Source organism: Acomys russatus, chromosome 31 (genome assembly GCF_903995435.1).
Source record: "Acomys russatus chromosome 31, mAcoRus1.1, whole genome shotgun sequence".
NCBI classification, from domain to species: domain Eukaryota; kingdom Metazoa; phylum Chordata; class Mammalia; order Rodentia; family Muridae; genus Acomys; species Acomys russatus.
Window position 1 is genome coordinate 7002773 of NC_067167.1, and position 26740 is coordinate 7029512.

Consider the following 26740-nt stretch of genomic DNA (forward strand, 5'->3'; position numbering starts at 1 on the left):
GGAAAAGAGGAATTCATCAGGGACCCCTCATACATAAGGACAAGTGCATTGCTGGCAACAACCCAGGACAAGGTGACGGGCCACTATCTGTACATCCTAGACAAGGGGATGTGATGACCCTGCTGAGGGACAGACTGACCCAAAAGGAAGAGACTGACACCATTACTATGTCTCAAGGACAGATAAACTTTGACCTCAAGCAAACCAGAATAGACTCTGACAAACCAAACACCCTTCAAACAACGCAGGAGTGACGTGAAAGAAACAAATCAAAGCTCGGGCGTGAAGCCTGGTTTCCTCTCAAAATCTTTCCTCCCAGCACTCTTTATTAAGAAAGGGAGGGATGTGTACACACCTTGAGAAAACGTTGCTGACATAACAGATTGAAGCATGGGCTCTGTCTTCAGCCTTGTGTTGGTATTGGAAGTGTGTGAGAGACTGGCGATACAACAGGGTACCAGGCAAAAACAGTGGGAGTCAAGAAGCTAACGCCATGAGGCTATTTAACACAGTGCCTGTGAGGTATAGCTGATGGATGCTGGTAGCAGAAGTGGACATAAACTCCTGCAGTGGCCTAAAAGATGGCTAAGAGCAGGAAACGAGACTCTCCAGCTACCTCGGGTAATTTTGGAGGCAGCAGTGTGCTAGGAACAATGAAGCTGCTAGTCTCTGAACTCACACGTTTAGGATTCCTGACACGAGACTGAGGAGACGTCTCAGCAGTTACGAGCACTGACGGATCTTCCAGAGGACCTGGGCCATCCCACTGCCTGAACACTGGTATCATCTTCCCCATTTTGCAGATAAGGAAAAAAGGCATGGATCCGTATAAAGTTTTGGCTGCATCTGCACTATGGTGAAAGCCTGAATCTGAAATCGGTTGGCTGGAACACTTCTGTCTCTGTGGACTGTCGGGTGCCCCTAGGCATGCTGGTCCTGGGAGCGCAGATGTGCAAAGGGATATTGGAGCGACAGCAGGGTGGCCAGCAGCAGAGCATTCTGTGGGGATTCCCTGACAGCATGCTATGAGTGAAACATACAGAACAGACAGCTGCCCACGGCCTCTCTGCGGCCATGCTCTGAGATGACCAGTAACTGATTTCCTCTTGTGTCTTTCAGCTCACAGCTCCGCACTTCCCTGTGGTGATCAAGCTGGGACATGCCCACGCCGGCATGGGAAAGGTAGGAGAAGAGCTTGAACGCACATAGCACATAGTGGGTACAACCACAGCTTGCCCAGATTATCTGCTGCCCCTCTCCACTTGGCAAAGTCCCTCAGGAGAGAGTGTCAGAAGGACTCCACAATCCTTCTTCCCTCTGCTCCCAACTCATATTCCCCTGAGCTTGCTTTGCATTCTTGAACAAATTCTGAGAGGGGGTATAAATGTGAGCCAAAAACAGGAGGTGGGCCTTTGGAGACTTGGGATAGTTTTGGCTGTTCAGCACTCTACTTCGAAATGCTCCTAGAGAGAATTGCTCAAATGGGGAGGCTTCGGAGCTTGGGGGCTCCGGCTGAGGTTCTGGGTTCTGATTGCTCCAGGTTCCAGCAGAAGAAATCCTGCTGATTACGCCAGGAGACTTGTTCCTCGGAACTGATATCCTTACGGTTTCGTTATTGCATTCTTTAATCTTCTTTTCCTATTGTTTAGGTTAGTTGGGTCATAAGTGAGGTATTCTCAGTTAATAAGTTCATAATAAAATATAATTGTTAAGAAAACTGAACCCAGGGCTGGAGAGATGGCTCAGAGGTTAAGAGCACTGGCTTCTCTTCCAGAGATTCTGAGCTCAATTCCCAGCAACCACATGATGGCTTATAACCATCTATAATATAACCTGATGCCCTCTGCTGGCCTGAAGATGTACATGTAGACGAGTATATAAATAATAAATAAATAAATCTTTTTTAAGAAAGGAAAAAAAAAAAAAAAAAAAAAAAAAAAAAAGAAAAGAAAATTGAGCCTACAATTCTCCTGCCCCAAGATCTCTTCCTGCCTGTGCTCTTCCTGTTCTGGTTATGTAAAGAGAAGGTCAAAGGGTCAGGGTGAGGCAGGCCAGGGTGGGGCAAGTTCTAAACTAGCCTTTTAGGCTTCCTCACCAGTTAGATGATAATAGCCTCTAATAACAGCCTCTAACATGAGTCTTTCTGCATGACTCAGCCTCCTTTCTCTGTGACAAAATGCATAAGAAAATTGGCTTCTAGAAAGGTTATCTGTCTGTCTGTTTTTTGGCTGTTTGGGAATTTTTGATTCATGGTTGCTTTGCCCTGTTTGGGCGCCTGTGCTGGAACAGTTCATCATGGCCGAGGTGTGGTGAGTCAAAACTGTTCATGTCATGGCAACTGAGAAGGAGTGAAAGAAAGAAGCAATTGATGGAATGTGTAACAAAGGCACTCCCACCCCTGGAAACCCATTAAGCTATGAATCCATTGATGAGATCTGAGCCCTCCTGATCCAGTCTCACACACACACACACACACACACACACACACACACACACACACACACACACACACAAGCTTCTAAGCTTCTGCTTCTAAGCTTCTAAATTGCTACAATGGGGACCAAACCTTCAGCGCTTGGGTTTGGGAAGGACGTTTAATATCCAAACCATAATACCTCCTTTGAACAAAAATGATAATAGGCCTCAAAAAGCCTGTTCCTTTGTTCTCACTCTCTTCACCACCTCTACAATCTGGCTGTAGCTTCCTCCTCCTCCTTCTCCTCTTCCTCCTCTAGGCTGAAAGTGCCTTCCCCATAGTTCCCAATGGCCTTCATGCTAATTCGTGAGCATTCTTCCATCCTGAACTGATGTCTCTTCATCACTTAGGCTTTCTAAGCAAACATTTCTATCCTCAGCCTTTTCCTCTAGTGGCCTCTGATTCAAGTTCTTCTCCTGGCTCTCTTCTTCAGTTTCATTATTATATTAATTTACCTTCAGTCTCTTTCAAGGACAAATTCTCCTGTGTCATCCCTGACCATGGCCGCTCCATAAGCACACTGCTGTCTCTCACTAACTCCCTCAGTTTCAGCTGCCGTCCTCATGTCAACAGCCTCCTGAGTCATAGTTCCTATATATGCAATCAAATTCCTATCTCCAATTACCTCCTGTATTTTGCAGCCTTGTCTCCATGGAAACATCCCAAACAAGGTCCATTATCTCCCCACTTCCCCTTCATCTACTTCCTGTCCTGTGACTTCCATCTCTGCCACAGAAACTGTAATCAAAGGGCAAGGGTAGCTCGGGGCTAGCGTATCTCAGGCCCTGAGTTCTCTTCCATTTCCGGCATAGCTAAAATGCACAAACAACTCAGAGATATAAGAGCTACCTCTGCCTCCTCCATGTCCAAATGGTCACCAAGTTCTTGTCACTTGACCCTGTTTCTCTGGTTGCTCCTTTCTACCTGTCCGCTGTCACCATCTCAGACAGCTCTGGTAAAGTTAGGGGGCCTCCTAAGGACTTAGTTATATCCTTAAAACTTAAAATAATCCCCAAGAGGAAATGAGAAAGTGCCTACAGAGATGGATACAATTCATAGGCAAGAGGGACGTCCCAAAAGTCAAGAGGTCAATCCCCCGAATGAGAGGGTGACACAGACCAAAATAAACACAAGTTTTCAAGAATGCTGACATGGAGGAAAGAGCTTTTTTCCCCCTCTCCTTTTGGTTGAAATTAGAAAACTTGCAAAGACCAGTCTTGAAGGATGACTGAGCAATGAGCCCATGTTCATGCTGAGAGAGTAAAAATCGCAACACGTATGCCTTACAGTCCTTGTACCTTCTCCTAAGAAGGAAGATGGGTGGTTGAAGGCTCGCAGGGAGAGCATGCCTTAAAGACACCATCAATGGCCTTGATGTTTTGCAAAGCCTGCTCAGGACCCAGTAGGTGCAGCCTTTAACCTACCCTGTGGTACACCAGACAAGTGTCTAGCCTACAGTGGGTGTGAGAGAATTAATAGGGTCCAGTCCCCACCCTCGAAAAATTGTGGAGACCATCTCCTATGTAAGGAAAGATAAAGCCAGGTGTGATGGCACCTATAATCCCAGTACTCAGGAGGCTTAGGCAATAGAGTCATGAGTTCAAGGCTAGCCTGAGCTGGCCGATGAGACCTTATCTCAAAAGTAAATAAATATATAATCTTTATACATGGGGCCTGATGGAAGACTATGTGAAGAATGTGCAATGTAAAGGAAAGAACTTAATCCTACCTAGGACATGGTGTCTCTTATCACAGTGGAACATCTCAAGCAGGACATATCCTGAAAGACCGCTGTTTTACCCAATCTGGAAATAGTTTGAGCGGGGCACAGCATGACCATAACAATCCAATAGATGGATTAATCCATTCCATAAAGTCACAGCCCTCACAAGCCATTCACCTCTCAAACCACATGGGGAAGTCATCTGAATGAGATGACACTTAGTTTAGAAAGTCAAGTAGATAGTGATCCATGGTAGTGATAAGAGCGTGCCAAGGAGAAGAGCAAAATCAAGCTGCCAAGAAAGCATGAGAAAGCCACACTAGATCCATTGTGCCTGGAACGTTAAGGAAACCCAATAAACGAGGAACAAAACAAGAGATGGACAAAGCCCCTTGCATTAAAACGAGGAACAGTAGGTACCATGAGGCAAAGGAATTAAAATATAGCAGAACACTGTGGTTTGGGGTGCTTAGACAAGCAGGGTGGACATGTGGGTGTGCTTAAGAGTTTTTTGTTTTGTTTGTTTGTTCTTTTGTCAAGCTGACACAAACCAGGAAGAGTTTGTGATTTGCTCCATCAGATTGCCTGTAGACAAGTCCATGGGGGCATGTTCTTGATTAATGGTCCATGTAGACAGTGCCACCCCAGGCAGATGGCCCTGGGTGGTATAAGGAAAGTAAACTGAGAAGCCATGGGGAGAAAGCCAATATACAACATTCCTCCATGGCGTCTGCCTCCAGCTTCCTGCCTTGTTTGAGTTTCTGCTTTGACTTACCTCATGATGGACTGTGATTGGGACATGTAAGGCAAAAAACCTATTCCTCCCCTAATTCCTATTGGACATGCTGGTTATCCCAGCAATAGGAAGAAAACTAGGACAAAGGGGACACCATGAGCTTTCCAAAAGTCAAGCTAAATAAGCAACTGGGGATCGGCTTCCCAGAGGACACAGAGCCGTGTTGGAAATCAGTGTTAGTTGTTACAGTTGGGGGAAGAGGGAGGTCCTTCTAGAACCTACCAGGAGGAAGCCAGGGTGCTGATAAATACCCGACAATGCACAAGACATCACATACACACACACACACACACACACACACACACACAAAATGAAGCTCTATACAGTCCTGAACACCAGCAGTGTCAAATGGAAGGAAAACTCATTGCATTTGGATAAAATTGATTTTATTTCCTCTGTTGAACATATTACAAGACTGGAAACCAGACAATGTAGTGGGGATGGTTGACTTCAACGTCTAGTAGCTTGTAGTGTTTCAAAAGCCTAACGGGACTCCATATCAGTGGGGCCAACCAAGAGCAGACCTGAAGTGAATAAGAAAAAAAAATTGCCTCTGTATTAAAAATGTCTGTTTTCTTGCCACTATTCTCTAAGTGTGTGATAAGTGGTGTATACACAGCAGGTGTATACAGAAGGTGCAACTACTATGCCATCTTCTCCAAGGCACAAGAGCGTTCACAGACACAGGTGTTTGCGGTGTCAATTTTTCAGTGTTTTCCTCTTTGGAAACAGTGTGTTACAGCTAGGAATATTTGTTTGGATCTAGGTGCCACCACCTGTGTGTTGTGACACTGTAGGTCAGTTACCTTACCTAGCCTCCCCCACGATCATCCCTTCTTTTGTAAAGTGATGATAATGATACTCTCAACCTCATGTACTAGTTGTAAGGATTAAGAGAAAGTTTGCGCTTGGAGTTCCAGGTCAGTGACTGGAACAGTGGGCAGCCAGTGGATATTAGCTGTCACTAGAATGAGAGATGCCTGAACCTGCTCTGGGGACCCCCAAACCCACAACTGAAGGCAACAAGAAAGAGATAACTAAACAGCATCAGCTGTCAGTTTTCACTTGGCTGCAAGCTCAGTATGAGTCAAATGTGTGTCACGTTGCCAAAAGCTCACCCCAGCGAATGCCAAATGTGCGTGAATGGAAATGGTCTCAGCTGCATTACTCGTTGGGAAAATGAAATTAATAACCACCAGAGTAGCTATAAATGAAAATATTAATAACACTAAGTGTTGGCAAGGACACCGAACCTACTGACTACTAAGCCGAAGACAGAGGAGTCTGTCTGTTAACGGTAGACCAAATCACAGTGTATTCATTCAAGCATGATGTTTTAGCAATACAAGCAAACTAAACCACATGTACAGCGTGAGTGATTCTCACAAACACACCATTGAAAGAATTAAGTCACATACCAAGGGATGCTGATTTTGATTTAACTCACGTGAAGTTGAAAGCCCTGAGGAAACTATAGGTCAACAGGGATTTTTTTTTTTTTTTTAGGTGATAAAAATTTTAGGAATCCTGAAAAGGGCAGATCTGGAGCTCAGTACTTGCCTACTTCCCTGGCATGAACGACTCCCCAGGTTCATCTCCAGAACTGCACCGCAAACAAGTCAGAGGAGAAGGGCTCACAGAGCTGAGGCAGATGTTGGTCACATTCTTCTTCACTTGGAATGATGGCTACAGAGATGTTTGCTTTGTATCTACTCAGAGAATCGCCCTTTGTGCTGTCTGTCCTTTTCTGTATTTGTGTTATATTTCAAAATCAAACAAGCTTTTGAACAGTAACCATCTCTGAGGATATAGCCACAGATGTGTGATATGCAGAGCAAAGGAAAAGTCCACAGCTAGAAGCATGTGGTCATTTCTCGATTGCACCTCAATTCTAGGAGTTCGAGGAAAAAAAAAAAAAAAGCTGGTGTAATGGTGCGTGAAAAACGACTAACAAAGATCCTGGAGGACCAGAGATGCTCTAAGTAGCTTGCTCAAAGGCATGAAGCACAGACAAGGAAGTTTAGACCTGATGGATTCTACATTCATCTAGCAGGCAAGGCAGCGAAGGTCAGGCTTGTTGAAGGAGCAGCTTTGCAGCACTAAGAACACTGGAGAGCGTCCACCCTCTTCAGGTGGTGTCTTTAAAGCATGGTTGGTGTCTTAACCTCAGATGTTGAAAATTGAGACAAATCTATAGGTGCAAATTGTTTACTGTTTCTTACAGGTAACTTCCCCATGAAGACACCATTGTCCCAAATTTGAGGGCTTAAGCCTATAATCCCCATCCCAGGGATGCTGAGGCAGGAGGATTGCTATAAGTTTGAGGATAAACTGAGCAACACAGTTTAGCCTACTTTATACCTAGCAGGGCTATGTAGTGGGACATTTTCTCAAAAACAAAAGCAAAAGCAAAACAAAGAAAAAGAAAACTCAGGTAGAGCCCTATTTTGCTTCATTGATGTTTTAGTCAACTGAAAGGAATGGCACCATATATCACCATTCATGATGGGTTCCTCTTCATTATCAGCTTCAAATGAGGGATTTAGAATCACCAAGGAAAATACATCTCTGGATGTAACTATGAGAATGTTTCCAGAAAGGTTTACCTAGAGCAGGGAGACTCCCCCTGAAAGTGAGTGGCACCATGCCTTGGGATGGGGTCTCAGACTGAATACAAAGGAGGCAGCCAGCTGAGCAGCATCATCCACTTCTCTCTCTGCTTCCTGACTGCGGATGCACAGTGAGCAGCTTTGTCAAGCTTCAGAACGAACCCTTCCTTGCTGACATAGATTACATCAGACGTTTTGCCACAGTGTTGAGAAAATTAACTATTGCATCAGTGTAGAATTAGAGGCCAGGTTCAAGGCATCTTCCGAGAGAGGCTGAGGCAAAGGGATGGCTTGAGCCTAGGAGTCAGAGGTTAACCCAGGGAACATAGTGATACCCAGTTTCATAAAAACAAACAACCAAGGGATCAAGTCTAAGTCTCAAATATGGTAGAATATTTCACCAGGTCTCTAACCTGACCCTGAATTCCCTGTGCACTTGTTATGTGCACTTAAATTTCCACATTTCTAACATAGAGACAATAAAGTCTCACCTGGGGCTGTAATGACAACAGAATAAATACAACAGTTTGTGCTTAGGGTGGTGGCAGGTAGAGCTGGTAGATATTTACTGCAAGAGAGCTCCAAAGCCCAACTGCAATTATAAACCATTATTTTGATTAACCACTTACTGATCTGAAATAAGCAGTTGCTCGGAACAAATAAAAAGGGGAGGGAGGATTTAATTACGTTTTGGGTAAACTCTTAAAAGAAAGGAAACAGCTTTCGGCACAAGCTAACCCAACCCTGGGAATCGCCTCCTGCTTACTTTCACAGATTCTCCCTGTCTGAGCTTGAGTCTTAGCACTTCACTAAAAAGATATGAACCTGAGGCTCAGAGAGGAGCAGGGCCTTGCCCAGGCCACACAGCAATCAAATATCCCCCAAACCAAGAAGCATAGTTGAGCTAGTTGGCCTCCTTGAGACTTTTGAGACAGAAATGTAGTCGCTGTGATAGCAATCCTAACTATAGTGACGCAGGAGTCTTCTTTAGCCAGGAATGATCTGTCCCACCCCGACCCTAGGGGAGGCCTGAGACTACAAAAAGTGCCCACCCTATGTTTACAGCTTCCTTTTTGTGCATGCAACTTGATAACTCTTGCATATTTCTGAGCCATGATAAAGTAGAACAAGGATCACTTGACCCCCAAGCACAACAATACCCAGACTGTGGTCCTCAACCTCCCTAGTGTTTCAACCCCATTAACACAGGACCTCATGGTGTGTTGAACCCTGCCCCCAACCATAAAATTCTTTTCATTGTTACTTCATAACTGTAATTTTGCTACTGTTACGAGTCATAATCTAAATATGTTTTCCAATGGTCTCAAGGGGTCACAACTCACAGGTCGAGAAACGCTGACCTAGATGGTGGTTCTGAGAACTGAGAACTACTGAATGCCTCATGGGAAGGCAGCATATATGGTGTGGGAATAGTTCACACCAGGGGCAACTGGGAGGAAGCTGGGACACGGTTCCATCATTCTATCTGGCATGGCATGTGGCAAGAATGTAGGAATTATTTATTCCTGAAATTTTCCATTTGACATTTTCATGTTTCAAATAGTCGTGGGGGTGGGAGAAACATGAGTAAGGAGAGACTATCACAATCACAATAATGGTATTTTTAAAAAACCTAATGTCACGTTGATTTTATTCTGTCCAGGAACTCGTCTAAATGATATATGATAGATTAGACGACAGACAGACAGACAGACGGACAGACAGACAGACGGATAGATAGATGATAGATAGATAGATAGATTTTTGGATTCATTTATTACAGTTTTGTAAGGCAAGTACTATTGTTTGAGACCTCCATTTTACAGATGGGGAAGTTGAGGCATGGGCAGGAACTGCTGGAGTTGGGGTCCATCCCAAGGCAGTCTGGCTGAGCTTGGAGGAGTCAAGGGTATATGACCACTTAGATGATAACAAGTTACAGAGAACTAGACGTCCTAACTCTTCCCACGGCATACACATCGCTGCCCTTTGAAAGGAGTCCCACGCAGTGAGTGACAGGTTTAAGGCACCATACAGTAGTCCTGTCCGGTCCACAGAGGACCAGCTGTCTGCCCCAGGTGCGGTGCCTCCAGCGGCCGCAGCAGCATCTCACACACTCCCACTTGCCCCAGTTCACTGCAGGCATCAGCTCCAAGCAACCTGGACCCAGATCACTTAGGCTCCCTCCCTCCCGTAGCAAGCTTTCCCAGCGCTGTCTGCTCTTGAAGTGGGAGGAGGTGGCCCTAGACCTCCATGCTGGAGGGGGAGGAGAAGTAACTAAGTGGAGTGGAGGAATAGGGCCCAGGGGAGCAGTTAAGAAATCAAAAAGATTGTTCTGCCACTGGGAGCCTGCCAGAAAGGAGAATCATCTGTGTTTTGTGGTCAGAAGAAGCCGGTATGGGGTGAGTGATGCGTCACGCAGAAGATCGATGAGGACCCTGCTTCCATGAACAGGGTAATCCATTGCATATCTGTGTCCATATGTATTTCACACATGAACACATGCAAAGCCTATAGACTCTTGGCTTTTATTTCTGCCTTTGGATACTAAAATACTACCCTTCTAAACAGTCAGAGCCAGAGGGAACAGGCATTCTAGGGCTCTATCAACCTGTTATGTGTCATTGGAGACAGATTTGTCCAGATCGGGAGCTTGAATTTTCTAGCAAGGATTCAGGGCCACGGTCTTCACTTACGGCATCTTGTCTTCCACTTGAAGCATCTTCGCATCGCCCATGGTTCACTGGAAAGAGCTTTGGCCCTGGTTCAAGAAACCTGGATTGTCCTGCCAGCTTCTCCATTTTTGGAGATGGCACTGCTCCTGGTGGCCTGTCATTTAAACATAAATGGCAGTTTTCCTGTATGTGCACAGGCCTAGGTTTTCCTTATCTGGCACATGAAGACTTAATAAAGGCCAACAGCACCAGAAGCAGAAAATGGCATGTGACTATAGAGTGGGTAGGAAGGCCGTGGAGGATCATGGCTCCAGTATTCTCGAGTTGTGGGCCCATTGCCTCTGTTGTCTGCCATCACAGGGAACTTGAGATAATGTCTTAACTTCCCAGGACTTCGGCCTCGCTGAGATAGCCCAGGGCAGATTTTGGTTGTGAGCAAAGGAGGAAGGAGAGAGCACGTCCACAGTTGTAGCTATGTGCCAGAGTGCACCGCCTCCCCCCCCCCCCCCCCGAGCCTCCAGGCCTCCCTCAGAGTTAGATCCACACCCTGTTTTGCACAGGTCCCAAGCGGTCATCTTCCCAAGGCCACAGGTTAGCAGCAGGCCAGAGGCAGGCCACTGGGAAGATTGCATGGTGGGTAAAGTGCTTGCTGGGTTAGCGTGGAGACCTGAGTTCAGATCCTTAGCAAAAGCCGGGTGTGATGGCAGCCGTCCACGTGGGAACGCAGACAGGTGGATCCCAGGGGCTCACAGGCCAGGCCAATCTAGCCAAAACAATGCACTCCAGGTTCAGTGAGAGATCCTGTCTGAAAAATAAGGAACGTGGTAGAGGGAGACATCTGACATTGGCATCTGGCTTCTACATGGGCGCACACCTAGATGTACACAGACACATACACAAGAGGGTCAGAATCAAGGTCAACGGGTCTTACGGCTTCCTCTTCTTGCTGCCTAGTAAGGAGCTATCAATAACCTTGGTGTTTCACAAAGATCACTCAGGACCCAGTGGGCACAGTCATTGGCCCACCCACATGTACTCCTGTGGTACACCCATATACAAGTGCCTAGTCTATACTGGGAGTGAGTGAATTAATAGGACCCAGTCCCTGCCCTTCAAAAAATTGTGGAGACCATCTCCTATATAAGGAAAGATAAAGCTAGGCGTGATGACACCTATAATCCCAGTACTCAGGAGGCTAAGGTCATGAGTTCAAGGCTAGCCTGAGCTGACCAATGAGACCATATATCAAAAGTAAATAAATATACAATATGCATGGGACATGTTGCAAGACTATGTGTTGAATGGGGGAACTTAAAAGAAAGAACTTAATCCCAGCTAGGACATGGAGTCTCTAACCACAGTGGAGTCTCTCCAGCAGGGTATATCCTGAAAGACCGCTGTTTTACCCAATATGGAAATACTTTGACACAACATGATCATAACAATTTCCTTAGATAGATTAATTCATTTGTGATGTCACAGAGCATAAGGGACACCCTGGTGGAACCATGTCTTCCCAAGATAAGGCGAAGAGCCAGCTTCAGCAGAGCGTAGATGTATAAAGGGATTTCGCAGAGCCCCACTAGGGAGCATGTGGTACCTTTGAGATGAGCATTGACCTTTCACAGAAGACTGGCCCTTGTTTTCTGTTCCACTGGCCTCACACCGGGCCTCACACACAAGATCAACAAGACTCATCTCAAGAGAATGTAGAAGGGACTGATGACTGTCAAGCCTACGTTTCAAAGGGTGTGTGCTCTACCACCTTCAGGCTCTATTTGTCACAGGGACAGAGGCCTGTCACCAGCCTCCTCTGGGAGGATTAAATATAAGTAACCAGTTCTTATAAATGTTGACACACACACACAGACAGACCCTCCAGGGAATGCATCGTGTCCAAAAAGAAACAAAACCTTCCTGGAACAGCCAAGATGTCCCTGTTTCTCTTCTGTTTCCCTGGCAGTGTCTGCCCGTCCATCCTGACACTGTGTGTGACAAAAGCCAGGAGAAGCCTTTCTCTCGTGGCCTGAGAAAGAGTTGTTCAGCACGATCGCCAGCTGGCTCCCATTCTCCTCACCACAGAGAGTCATAGATAATAGAGAAATTATAGAACACAGGCTGCAGAGGTAGCTCGATTGGCAGAATGCTGGCCTTACAAATGTGAGGGCCAAGAATCTATGCTTTTGTTTTGTTTTTAAGCCCAGGTGTGGTAGCATGCACTTGTCACCCCAGTGCCAGGGAGACAGAAGACAGGCAGATCCCTAAGGCTCACTGGCCTGCCAGTCTAGATGAATCTGTTGGTCCCAGGCTAATGAGAGGTCCTCCATCTCAGAAGACAAGGCAGAAGACTCTTTTTTATGTTTATTTATTTATTATTATGTGTACAGTGCTCTATCGACATGTACACCTGCAGGCCAGAAGAAGGCATCAGATCACATTACAGATGGTTGTGAGCCACCATGTGGTTGCTGGGAACTGAACTCAGGACCTTTGGAAGAGCAGTCAGTGCTCTTAACCTCTGAGCCATCTCTCCAGCGCCAAGGCAGAAGACTCTTAAAGTACAACACCCAAGGCTGACTTCTGCGTTCCTCACACATGTAAATGCATGTGCATGCTACAAAGGGAGAGGCAGATAAAATGGAATAGAATAGAATAAAATAGAACAGAGTAGAACAAAATAGAAAGAATACAAGTGAACAGACCCTTAAGGCAGATATTGCTACCAAACCTATTTTATAGGTGAGATAAAATGAGACCAAGAAGACATTAGTCTCACAAGGCTGCACATGACATGTCCACATTGTTTCCTGTGTTCTGGTGACCACGTTCAAGTAGATCAGCTTCCAGAAAGCTCTACCAGCCCATATAGAACACAGCCTGGTGTCTGTGGAGCTCTTCCCTAGACAAATGCTCAAGAAGAGTCCAGCCTTACCGTCAGCCAACAGGAGAAGCGATGTCCTCAGACAACCACCTGCCTTCTTGGCGGCTCAGCACTGACAGCTGCTCAGCAAGCTTCCTGGAGGGGAAACTAGTCATATCTCTGGCTTCTTGGAAATTGCTGGTGTGTGGGGAAGCTGGTAGTTTGTTTGTCCAGGAAGGACAGAAAGATATAATGTGGGGATTTGTGTGTGTGTGTTTGTGTGTGTGTGTGTGTGTGTGTGTGTGTGTGTGTGTGTGTGTGTGTGTGCACGCGCACACATGCATGTTTGGGATTGGGAGAAGCACATTCTCACTATCAGATGGCACTCAGCTTCTGGACAATTGAGGTAGCAGTGGCCGAGCCTGTGTCTGTTGCCCTGACTTCTAGCCTCAGCCCTAAGAATTATCCCACCAACACCCCTTCCAGGATGAGGCCTGAAGTGCAAGGGAAGCTCAGGACTGAGATGACAAATGCTACCCAGTTCTTTTCCACATCATGGTACTTCAACATGGCGGCATATATGGAGAGTCCACTGGAAGCTGAAGGGTAGGTTCTGGGGTTCCCAAACACTTATGAGACAAGGGACAGCAGAGTTGGGGTCTATTGGGATGTGCTCGGTGACAGCTCAAGTAGGTCTGACTCTGGAGTCAGACAGGCCCAAGCTCCTCCACAGCCCTGTCAATTACGGGTGCCTTGTAGAAGGACCAGCAGCAGCAACACTGGGAGCCTTTTAAAAATGCAGAATGCAGGCCTGCCACACCTCTGTTCCACCAGCATCATGTCCTAACAAGGTGTCCAACAAATGCTGCTCTGCATGGCTAAGGTTTTAGACCAGGGGATGCTATCTGAGATGGCCCAAGGGACCAGGAATTCCACAGTGAATCAGGAACCCAAGCAGGTGCATCAGTAACTTAGAGGCAAAGGCCATACCAGCAGATAGCATGGCTACAACTCAGCTCCAGCCACTTGAGACTGTGGGAGATCAGGAAGTCCAGTGTCTTTAAATCTTTGGGCCGCCATCTTTTTTTTTTTCAAGATTTATTTATTTATTACGTATACAATATTCTGCCTGCATGTACACCTGCAGGCCAGAAGAGAGTACCAGATCTCATTATAGATGGTTGTGAGCCACCATGTGGTTGCTGGGAATTGAACTCATGACCTCTGGAAGAGCAGCCAGTGCTCTTAACCTCTTAGCCATCTCTCCAGCCCTGGGCTGCTATCTTGATATCTCCAGTTTCATATTATAGACATGAGTCTCATATTGTAAACAGGCAGCCTTCACTTTGCTGAGGGCTGCAGAGCCTAATGGCCAACACTTCTGGTTGTGCAATGGATCTGAGAGGTGAAATGCCAGTTCTCATTCTTGGGCAAGCACTTAACTTTGGGGTCTTTTGTTTCTTCGCTTGTGAATGAGGAACCCCCTCCCCAACTGGATGAGGGGCTTTCCCACAGGCAATCCACTTTTAGGAAAATGCTGACTTGCCTCCTGTAGAGGCAAGCTGCTTCCAAAACTGTCTTGTGATCACCAGGGGGTATGGTTAAGGTGGGGGTTGGGAGATGTTGCCTGGACTTCAGTATTTCTAACGAGTCCACAGGTGATGTCAATGCTTCTAGTCCGTAATCTAGGTCAAAGGTCAGCAACTTACATCTTACTCTCCAAGTGGCCATATGTTCTCTATTGTAGGTACTTTGCCTTGTCCCTGTAGAACTAAGCAGCCACAGACGATGCATAGGTGAATGTTTATAACTGTCTCCTTATAGAACGTCATGTGCAGACACTGACATTTTAATTTCAGGCACAGGGGATAGTGCAGACCATATAGTGCTTGGCGCATACGCATGAGGGCCTCAGTGTGATTCCCAGAACTGTGTAGAACAACAAGCAGGGTAGCAAACACACTTGTAATCCCAGTGCGGGGGAAGGGGAGGTGGGCACAGATCCCTGTGGCTCGCTGGCCAGCTAGACTAGCCAAACTAATAAGCCCCAGGTCGGGCTGGAGAGATGGCTCAGTGGTTAAGAGCACTGACTGCTCTTCCAGAGGTCCTGAGTTCAATTCCCAGCAACCACATGGTGGCTCTCAGCCATCTGTAATGTGATCTGATGCCCTCTTCTGGCCTGCAGGTGTACATGCAGGCAGAGCACTGTATACATAATAATAAACAAATAAATCTTTAAAAAAAAAAAAGCCCCAGGTCAAAGTGAGAGACTCTATCTGAAAGGGGGGGGGGGGGGCTGCACCTGACGAAAGACAACCAAGTTTGTGATCTAATACCTATATGCACACACAGCATATGCTTGCATAACTGCCTACCCCCATACACATAGCGTGTGCATGTGTATTCCCCCTACACATACACAAGGAAAGGTTTACTTTGTGTCAGTTTCATATATCATGAAATACTGTTTGCCTCCATTTATTTTAGGGATTTAAAAATGTAGACGCCATCTCTGGTTTCGTGGCAGAGCTGTGATATGCATATCCCTCCCAAGCTGGTATCAAACACTGTACTTTGCTTCAACCAGTTCCCTGAGTCCTTATGCCCCTGCATCAAAACAGGCCAGTCTTATCACTCAGGTCTAAGTTAGCAGAGCTCTGTCCACGACCATACTGAATTCTAAGTCTGACCCTCTTTCTCACCTGCCAAATGGCCAGCCAGGCGTATATAAGATGCACCCCTGTCTTCAGCTCTCTCCGTGCCTAGGCCATGGCCCAGGGCAGTTCACCCTTCACCCTGGACAAGGAGCAGGAGCTGGGAGGAGGAGGTGTTGCCCTCGGGGCTGACACTTGTCCTGTGCCTCCCTTCCCTTCCATTCAATCTTACACTGAGCTATAGGCAGAAAAAAAAAAGTGACCCGAAGAATTGGTGACCCGAGCGATCATCACCACCACAAGGAGACTTGATTTATGAAAGGGAAAAGAGGAAAAGAGCCCAATGTGATCAGTTAAACTTCCCATTATGGTCCTCCGCCTCCCCAGGCAGCAAGGGTGTGAACATACTTTGAACTCTGCCCCCTGAACTTCACAAGGCTTGGAGTAGGGGCAAAGGCTTTTGAGGATTTGAGCCCAATGCCTTGTGATGGCCTGAATGCCGGCATACTTCCAAAATGTCTAAGTTGGGCCTTTATGCATACCTCAAAGTGATGCTGGAGAGGCAGTGCCTTGCGGAAGGGATTAGATCCTGAGGGTACCACCCTCATGAATAGAGTCACCAAAGAGGCAGGGGAAGTGCCCCGCCCCCTTCCGCAGCATGTAGGCACAGGAAAAAAACGCCTTCTCTGTAAAGCCCTGATCGGACACTGGGTCTCCTCATCTTTATCTTGGATGTTCCAGTCACAGAACTGTGTGAGTCATGGGTTTCTGTTACGCATCAATTGCACAGCCAAAGATATTTTTTTACAGTAACCCAAACGGCTAAGGTGTGGCTCTTGAACCTATCCAGCGACTATTGATAGATGTGATGCCCAGCTCCTTTAAGCTGAGGCCTCTGTGAATGTTTAGTGACTATTTTGGCAGATACATTTTGTCACTTTTCTTGCAACTGTGAGAAAATTTCTGACAGAAGTAACTTAAGGAAAGGAAGGTTTGTGAGGGAGGCCCCTGGCGTTAGAAGGTCTCAGCGCATCAAGGCAGGGTGGGTTTGTAAGCTGTGGGAACCTGTGACAGATAGTCCTCACATGACAGCTGAGGAAGGGGGTCAAAAACCAGAAGCAACTACAATCTTCATGGGCCCATTCTAAAAGGCCTTTTTCTGACAATCAGACCGCACCTCCTTTGGGATCCACTGCCTTCAAATGTCACCATAAGATGGGGACTGAGCATTCCAAAACATGAGCCTGTGGGAGGTATTTTGGATCCAAACACTAATAAGACACAAATGCAAGGCTACTGCAAGGCTCAGCAAACGGCTACTGAACCCAAATGCTATTTTCACATACACTGGGTTCTGTTAATAAAGTTTTATTGTAACCTGGCCCTACCTATTGATAAACATACTGTAGAGAGCTTGTTATCATACTTGAGTAGTTTTCATGGCCCTAAAAGTCTAGTATATTTACTATTGGAATCTATAAGATTTAGTAATCCCTGGCTTAATACATTTTCGAAATTTAGTAGCACAGACCTCAACAACTAACATATCTTTCCTTGCCACCTGATTACAAGATACTGAGGTAAGTATGTCAGACCCCCAGCTGCCCTCACTATGTACCTCATATTTTCTGTTCTTCTGTGTTTTTAAAATGTTGCTCACGGCCCATTCAGTTGACCACATGCCTCACTTCAAGCCCACAGTGTGAAAATACCGGTTCACTACAAATCATAGCATACTAATTTAGTCAAGGAATATTTATACATTGCTTTCGACATGCAAGGCACTACTGTAGACACCAGAGTTGCAGCAGAGACTCCAGCAGTATGCTGCCATTCTTAGGGAAGGCAGGTGACAAAAGAATAGACAAGTCCACCTGCGATGTGTCACATGGGACAAAAGGCTATGAAGCAGAGTGCTGCGGTGAGCATGTTCTTCCTGGCATGGCAGAGAGGAAGTAGCATGACCATGGCCTCGAGTCGGGAGCCTGTGCTGGAGTGAGCTGAGCATCAGAGATGAGAAAGGTCAGGTGGTAGGGGAGAACCATGCCAACAATATAAAGATCAATGCAGAATATAAGCCACCCTACAGCTGGGACAGGAGCTAAGAAGGCTCTGACCATGAGTGCTGGGGAAACTGAATTCATTCACTGAGTCCACAGAGAGCCAGACGGCTGCTTTCTTGGTGAGCTCGGGGATAAGGCTGAGCACTGCTACAGAGGAACGGAATACTAGGCTAGGATGATCACAGAGGCCCCATCTGGGGGCCTACTGTGGTATAGAGACTTGTTATACCTATAGTCACAACAACATAGGTACAAGTCGTATCCTATTTGTTGTGCTTTGATTCAATGATTTTTAATTTATGATAGCCATATAAATCCATGAAGAGAATACTGGAGGGTGAGTATGTAGGTATATGGCAGAAATCTCAGTGCCCAGAAGGCTGAGATAGGAAGAATGAGTCTAAAAGTCGGACTGTGGGAATGGGGAGAGAAAATGGTTGAACCCCTTAGCTTCTTTCAGCCTCAGTCCCCACTGCCTCCTATCTTACAATTGAAAGCTATAGAAAAAGCCAATAAGGCCTTTCCACCTGTCTGTCACCTGTCCTACCACCCCACGTGACTGTCCTAAAAAAGCCAGGATAGAAGAAACCCACACAGAGCCACCAAAGAAAACTCACTTTTATAACCAAGCATCTCCCTTGGTGACCCATTCACCCATAAATGGGCTCATCCACTGTTAAAGTTATTTTTTATAAAACTGTGTTTGTTTTTCAGTTTCTCTTTTAACCCAGCCAACAAACAATTGAGACTCATATTTTTGTTTATAAGGTTTACAACACAGTAATTGAGCAGTTATTACTCTATTCTTAGCCCTGTAGGCTAATTTAGCTTCCTCTCAGTGTATATCGCAAAAATAATTGCACTTTGTAGCTTTCCCTGCTGCAGCTCCTCTCCTGATCTCTTCCTATGCCTGAATCCTCTTACTTCCTCCTCCAACTCCTCCTCCCCTGGCTGGCAGGAAGTCCAGCCCTATTCTTTCCCTTGCTCAGCAATTGGCTGTAAACTACTTTATTGGCATATCAGGGGACAATCGGGGAGCAGTATTTACACAACATTGAGACAGGAGATTCTTGAAGCAAGGATTGCAACCAGATATGGGGGTGCAGAAATCAGCCTTTGAATTACATAATACCCTTATGCCTACAGTCCACTTATGAGGGTAGAACCCAAAGGCCACATCCGTAATCTGCAGCTCTGGGGAAGTAAATGTCCAACACTTGAAATGTGGGGCAGGCATTTGCCCAGGAGCCAAGCCACAGGACTAGTAAAGCATCTACTTAGCTTAAGATGGAGTCTAGGCACTGAAAAACAGTGATGAACACAGAGTAGCTGCCTTCACGAAGATTCTGACGCTAGAAGGAACTCACTGGGTCGGAGTAGCTTATCACCGACCGCTTGCGTTGGTGTTCTCAGTGAAGCTGAAGTGTTCGTTCGTTTTATTTTAGTCCTAGCATAGAACCCACCCTAGTCTCATGGTTTAACGTTTTTTTAAAATCTCTGTATGTATGTGTATGGCATGTATGCGTGTGTGTGTGCATGCTTAGGTGTGTAGGTGCATGTATGTGAAACACACATGTGGAAACCAGAAGACAGCCTCAGGCACCAGCCCTCACGTTCCACCTTGTTTGAGGCAGGGTCTGTCTCTTCGCTGCTGTGTTTGCCAGGCTAGCCAGCTGGCCTGTGAGCATCCAGGGATTCTCCTGTCTCCACCTCCCATAAAATCCCATTAAAAACACTGGGATTACAGGTGCACATACCACCGAGCTTTATATGATTTCTAGGGATCCAAAATTTTGTGGTAAATGTTTAATCACTGAACAATCTCCTCATCCCTGATTTGATTGTGATTTTGAGATCAGCCTTGAAGACCTATGTGGGTATCGTTGTCAAAGGCCCAGGTTGAGCTGGCAGCCACTGGTAACTCATGTATATTCTATAAGCCATTCACACTTCAGGCTGGTTGTGTCATGGGTTAGGCAGCTCTAGCAAGAACAGGCCTACCATGAATGAAATTTTCTGGAGACTGAGTAAGTTTGCCCCTTGTCAAATCTAAAATATCGCGGATTCTAGGAGGAGCCAAAAGGCTCTCCCTCACCTGCACCGCAGCATCATGCACCCTAGCAATGAGTGTAGCTGTGAGATTTTATGCTCCACAAGCTATGTGTTCATTGGGGGAAGCTACATCTCATTGACATCTTAGGGCTAGATATGTAGTTAAGTGTCAGAACAGAGCTTCACTATGTAGCCTTGGCTAGCCTGGACCTTCCTATGTAGACTAGGCTGACCTTGAACCCACAGAGATCCACTGGCTTCTGGGTCCTGACATCTGGCCTCAAAGGCATGTGCTACTACACCCAACAATAGTGACAGAGCTCCTATGAATCATGGGTGAATCTCTGGGTCCCAACCTCAGCATTACTAAAATACTATTGATAAACACTATTGATATCACCACCATAGGCACTGAAAGGTTTTTTGATTTTCATTTTGATCTCACAGTGTTGTCTAGACTGATCTCAAATGCATGGGCTCAAGCCACCCTGCTTTCTCAGCCTCCCACACAGCTCAATCTGTACGTATGCATCACTTGGAACAGATTATGAGTTTTCCAAGCTGGATCCAATTTCCCAATGCATATGGGCATGCATGTCAGACTATTAGACCATTACATGTGGGTCTGTGTCCATCCGCATCACCCTGCGGCCTTCAGCATCACGCACTAAGGGCCACTGGCAGAAGAAAGCTGGCAACCAGGTCCCAAATACACCTGGGGCCTATCTTATTCTTGGTTTACATGTAACACTGTCTGTCTTTCACCCAGTCTGGCCTGTGTGTCCATTGCCTCATCTGCCAAAAGTGAGAGGGTGACCCGATGCCTTCAAAGTTCACACACCAGGGCTCTCCTCTGAGTCGCCATTGCAGGCGGCACACCCACGGTTACAGATGCGACAGTGACCCTGTCCTCTCTCTCACAGGCCTCCTCCCCACACCTGCTGCAGTCCTTCCCTCTCCACCTGGAAGAGAAACTTGTACACTCCACTCTAAACTCAAACTAGGCTCTTTAATCAGAGAGGCAGGAGAAATGTTTTTAAGCAAGTCCATAACAGTGTCACTAACCCCCTAAAAGGCCTGTAAATGTGTAGGGAGGGCTCAACCAGCATGCTCAGTTGACCATAGACCTCCAATTTCTCCAAACCTCAATGCAACAATCTCAACCATTTTAACTTTGTGCAGTGAGTCACATCCCAATACATACACACACACACACACACACACACACACACACACACACACACAGAGGGAGAGAGAGAGAGAGAGAGAGAGAGAGAGAGAGAGAGAGAGAGAGAGAGAGAGAGAGAGAGAGAGAGAGAGAGAGAGAGAGAGAGAGTATTGTTTTTCAAAAATGTTTACATGGCCTTTTATAGCCCCATAGTTTTCAGGGGAGTCAGCTGGGTAAGGAGGGACTCCCATGCCACTGTCAGTCTTTGGCTGTTGACAAACCCTCCCATTTTTATTATGCAAGTCAGCATATTTTCACTAACTCCCTAAAAGGCAAGGAAGCATGTGAGAAGGGTTTAACTACTGCACTCAGTTGACCATAGAAGCTTCAAGGTGAGATAGCTCTGGCTATTGCCGTACCCAGCACATCCTTAGTACCACCCGCTTTCAAACAGAAGACCAGGAGAGAGAGAGGCCCATGCCAATAAAAGATAATGCAGAAAGTGGCTTAGATGCTATTGCTTTTAGTGTGTGTTGGACTTTACAATAAATAAACAAACAAACTAACAAATAAACAACCTCTAGAGAGCCTTTATTATTGAGGTGTGACAGACAGCTGACACTCACTGTTTTGTGGACATATTGGATTTTACTGTATCTTTAGTACTGCAGGGGGCATGTTTATAATGGTAAACTCCATTTACAAACGAGAAAAGTGAGATGTAGATAAGTGAAGAGATTTCCCAGAGTTCCACAGTGCACAGCATATACTGACCTGATACCCAGGCCAATGTTCACATCAGGGCCTTCTGGTCTTGGAGAACCCATGTTTTCTGAAGCTTTCACATGTGTAATAACCACTAGCTTGGATGATGAAGTGGGGGAGAGAGGGAGGGAGGGAAGAATCGAGGGAGGGAGGGAGGAAGGAGAGAGGGAGAGATCCTCGGTCCAGGTTACAGTATTTAAATAGGAAAGCTGAGATCAGAATCTGAACAGGCTTCACCCAGAGCTTGGAGCTTTCACCGTGCTCCACATGAAATCTCATCTGATTTTTCTTACCAGTGGCATGGGAAGAAGGCGTAATTTGGAAAGTCATAGCTATGCACTAAATGCAGTTCCACCAAGCTGGCCCGGCTGATGAGTTTCGGGAGCTCACTAAGCATGCGAGCAGTGCCCAGCAGAACACCGCTCTCCTGCCGCCGTGTCCTTTGCCAGCCTGGCAGCCTGATATGTGCCTACCTTGCTGTCTGTTGATGGTCTAGGCGCTCATATTGTGATCCCTAAATGTTTCATACGTTAAGGCGATGGTATTGGGAGGTGAAAGCATTTGAAAGGTGACTGCATCATGGGGCTTACATGCCTTATGATGAATGGCATTGGCGCTGCTATGGAATGTTCCCCCACAGGCCCCTATTTGGAATTTTCAGGCTTTAGCGGTAGGGCTCTGTGGAAGCTTGTGCGGCCCTTAGCAGGTGGCACTTGACTGGCATGCCTTTGAAAGTTGTACTTTCCTTTAGTTCTACAGCACCTGTTCCCAGCACATGTCATGTGAACAGAAAGAAGCCTTCACCACAGACCAACCCACGTCCACCTCCATGCCTTCACCACCATGTTAGACTGTGACTCTTTGAAATCGCGGACCGGTACCGTCCCTCTTTCAGCTACTTCTGTCAGCAATTTTGTCACAGCCAAGAAAAAAAGGCTGATAACATAATGTTTTTGTGAAGTCTTGGGTCTGATTGATGGGTACCAGGTAAATGAGGAAACTTGTTTCAAATAGAAGGACAGCATTACTGAAGATGACACCTATGACACATACATAACACAAACATGCACGTGTATAAATATACACACACGTGAGTATGCATGCGTACACACAAACATGCACATGCATACATACATGGGCAGACGTTTGTCTTAAACTATAAGATAGGAGCACGGAGACAAAGCATTAGAGTGGTTGCTGGTGTTTGGCATCTGGTTAATTCAGGCTATGGTTTTTGTGCTTTGTTTTGCCTTGTTTTTCTTGCAAGGCTTCATGCCAATAGAAACTGGCTCATTTGGGAGAGTTGGGTGGTTATATTTCTATCCAGGTTTCTCAAAAGTTGTGTAAATGGCTTATATTCAGCGTGGGGCTCCATCCACTGCCCTCTTGGGTACCTCCAGCTGGCGTGACTCTCCTTCCCTCCCTGGGTTTATTGGCTGTATGCTATGTGCTATGTACTAAGCCCTGCCCTGAGCACCGCACATGGTTCCTTAGCTGATCCTAAGGCGTGCAGTACCTCTCAGGTGGACAGAGGTAGCCAAGTCCACAGAGGGCGGAGGAGCCCACTCCCTCATTGCACGCATAGCAGCCCAAAGCCAAGTGAGCTGCTTTGGGAGGCCACACTTGGTTCCCCTTTTCTTTTTAATTCTTGGAATCAAGCCAGGTCTTTGCAAAGTCTAGGCAATAGCCTTAGTCCACTGAGCCACCCCCGCCCCCGTTCTTGATTTGCTTTTACCACCTAAACCTTTATGATTTTATTAACTTTTAAGAGCCCAGAGCATGGAGGGGCCCTCTGACTGTAAGTGTTTGTGGTCTTATGTTCTTGGGTCCTCTGGCCTTCCCAGAAAAGCCAAAGTAGATGCCCCAGATGGAAGGCCCTGGGCAGCCACCTAGAGATGTGGCCCGAGGCAGTAAAAAGTCCTAAATGAAACTCAGGCCAACATCTGCCACCCTCGCTTATTTGTATTTTTATTACAAACAAGCTGAAGTCAGCCTAAGAGGCTCCGAGTCGCCTTTATCCTCCCATCCATCAGGCAGGACAGGAAGGAGTATGAAACAGCTTTAATGAGGCTTGGAAGGGAGCAGAGCTGTTCAAGCGCCAGGCACTCCCATGAGAGACCAGACAGGCGAGTGCTAGCAGAGAACCTGGTCCATCCTAGTGGGGTTATTTCAGGGGTGGATGATGCCTCTCCAAATCTGCCCAAGATAATTCCTGGCTTGGAGGGTCAAATTCTCAGACTCCAGGGGAGACTGAACAAGGCTAGCTTTGAGGAAGGAACAAGCCAGCCTGAGGAGTTCTTCACAGAGCCTGCAAGGCCAGCGGCCACAGAGGGCCAGTGAGTGGGAAAGGCTAGGAAGCAGGCTCCAGTTAGGGTCAGGGAAGTTGTGCCAAGTCCAGGATATTACCCATAGTGCATAGTCTTTCGGAAGGAAATACTGAGTTAATAGGTGGAGGGAAATGTTGTGTTATCAACAGAAATGGGACATTTCTCTTTGCTAGCTAATAGGGCCACGAGAGCTCAGATTGTAAAAAAAAAAAAAAAAAAAAAAAGTATTTAAGGGAAACTACTTAGGCTAGCGAGATAACTCAGCTAGTGAAAGCACCTGCCACCAAGCCTGAAGACCCGAATTCAGCCCCTGGAACTCACACGTGGAAGGAAGGACTCCTTCACGTTGTCCTCACCTTGATGAGTTTGAATGAAATGCTTACAGTGCTGTCTCCAGGACATTTTCATCCCAACCCTAGAGAATATTGCGGCCAGGAAAAATTAAAAAGAACATAATATTTTTTTAAAGTTATGGCATTCATTTATTTGTTTGTGTTTGTATGTACACACTTAATGACTTTCACGGTGAATATACCAGCTTGCACCCCAAGTTCCACTGCTGAATTCTACCAAACTTCTAGGGAAGACAATATAAACACTGCCCCAGAAAGAAGTAATTTCCCACCTAATCATGCCTTTTCATACTCTCTGGGTATGCAGGAAGCAAAAACATCTTACCATCAGTGTCTTTATGAACATGGAATTTCTGTGCTAAAATGGAGAGTGTTGTGATAAACAACATCGGGGGGGGGGGGAGAAAGGAAATTCAGGTAATAGAGGATGGCAAGAGAAAACCAGCAATGTCAGCAAAGAGTCTGATAAATTCTTTGAAACAAAAGGATAGGCAGATAACAACAGCCACGTCTAGAAACTAGAGGACCAGCAATCAAATAAAGGGAAGTACGGGGCACAGAAAACAACCACCAGCATCCACGAAAGGGCATCATCGTCAGGAGACACAATGAGCTTCCGGCATCAATCACAGAAACCCCGTTTGTGTATGCGGCTATTCTTTGGGTCCCATGTTGGGTGCCAAAATTTTCTGCCTTAAAGGAAAAAGGAAAACATGTCATTCAAAGAAAATATGAATGCGAATGACCCAGGAATGTGGAATTCAAGATATACCCCAGATGACGTGTTCCCATTGGAAGGAGTTATGTGAAATGTAGCCTCAGAGTAAAGATCGTAAGTCGATACACTCAACAGCCTATTTGTTGGCCGAGGTGTTAAGTCTGTAGGCGATAGCGAGTAGTAATTTCCTCTAAATGTCAGGGAGATCAGATCCCATCCAGTATCTACAGGAAAGTCTAGGGTAAGTGAATTAGAGGTCAGATAAGGGGTTATCTAGTAGTTGGGAGAATGTTAAGGTAGATGCAAAGGTTAAAAGTATATAGCTACATTTATAGAGGAACCTAAATATGCCAAGACGGCATTATCTCTTTATCTTCAACTTTCCATCTCACCATAATTACGGTGTTCTACCAAGCCAAGGCCAGCCTGCAGGTCAGTTTCCGCTGTACAAGCCTGAGATGAGGAAGAAAAGCATAGTGCATGGTCCCCATGGGAAAGACAAATATTAAAAGGAAAGAGAAGAAGAGAGTGGACCACTCTTCCCTGTTTTACCTTCAGCTTCTCCCCCTAACCTTCCCTTCCCACAGCCTGTCTCATGGGAGCAGGGCTGAGGGAGGAAGAAGAGATCTGTCCTTCCTGCTGCTCCCACTCAAACCTGGCATCATCCTTTATACCTGACCTTTTTCTTGTACCACGTCTTTTGCCCATCAACAAATCCCTCTTGTATTTCCTTCACAATAGTTCTAGAACCTGCCTTCCTTGCTCAAGCCCACGGCATCTCTCCCTGTGTCATTTAGCTAGCTTTCTGACCCATCTCCCTACTCTTCAGCACTTGATTTAGCCTTCTCACACCAAAGTCATCCTTTTTACCATAATAAAGATCATGTCAGTTCCTGACCCAAAACATCCATGGCTATGGTTGATCCTGTCATTTCAAGAAAAACCTTAAATCCGTGTAAGGGCTCTGAGACCGACCATGACCTCCTCTCACCTAACTGATGGCCCTCTTGCCGTTCTTCCTTGAATCCCCTCCACTGTTTCCATCCCAGTGTCTATGCTGTCTTGCAAGTCTACCCAAAACCTCCAGCTTCAGGCCTCAGCACTGTGCTTTCTGCCATGATCCACCAGAGAGGCATGGAGCTCACCTTTCTATTTCCTTTAGGTGTTTGTTCAATGTCTCCTTATTAGGGGGGGACTTCAAACAGCTATACAGGAAACAGCCCTGTTCTGACCCCTGAGAATCCCTCACTCATCTCAACCCAATTGTATTTTTCCCTCCACGCTCATCTCCACCTAACTACCATGTATTTATTTGTCGATGATGCTCCCATCCAGCCCCATGAATGCACCCCCACTTCCTACAATAATGCCTGGCTTGTAATTGGGGCTCCATAAATATTTGTTCAATGAATAACTGGGGCTTAGAGTCAGACAGACTTGGGTTGGAAGGTCAGCGCTTCTATGTGCCAGCTCTGAGTCCCACAGCCAGTAACATACTCTT

At 46.2% G+C, this 26740-nt stretch overlaps 1 protein-coding gene across 1 annotated transcript in view; it reads left to right on the plus strand.

Annotated features, from left to right (window-relative positions):
• Positions 1-1121: 1121 nt before the first annotated feature.
• The window catches only part of Syn3 (synapsin III), a 66716-nt gene continuing 41097 nt past the window's right edge, over positions 1122-26740 (plus strand). The window contains exon 1 of the mRNA XM_051173001.1: positions 1122-1182. Coding sequence (XP_051028958.1) covers positions 1174-1182 — 9 coding nt within the window. The 5' untranslated portion in view covers positions 1122-1173. The remainder of the gene's footprint in view (positions 1183-26740) is intronic.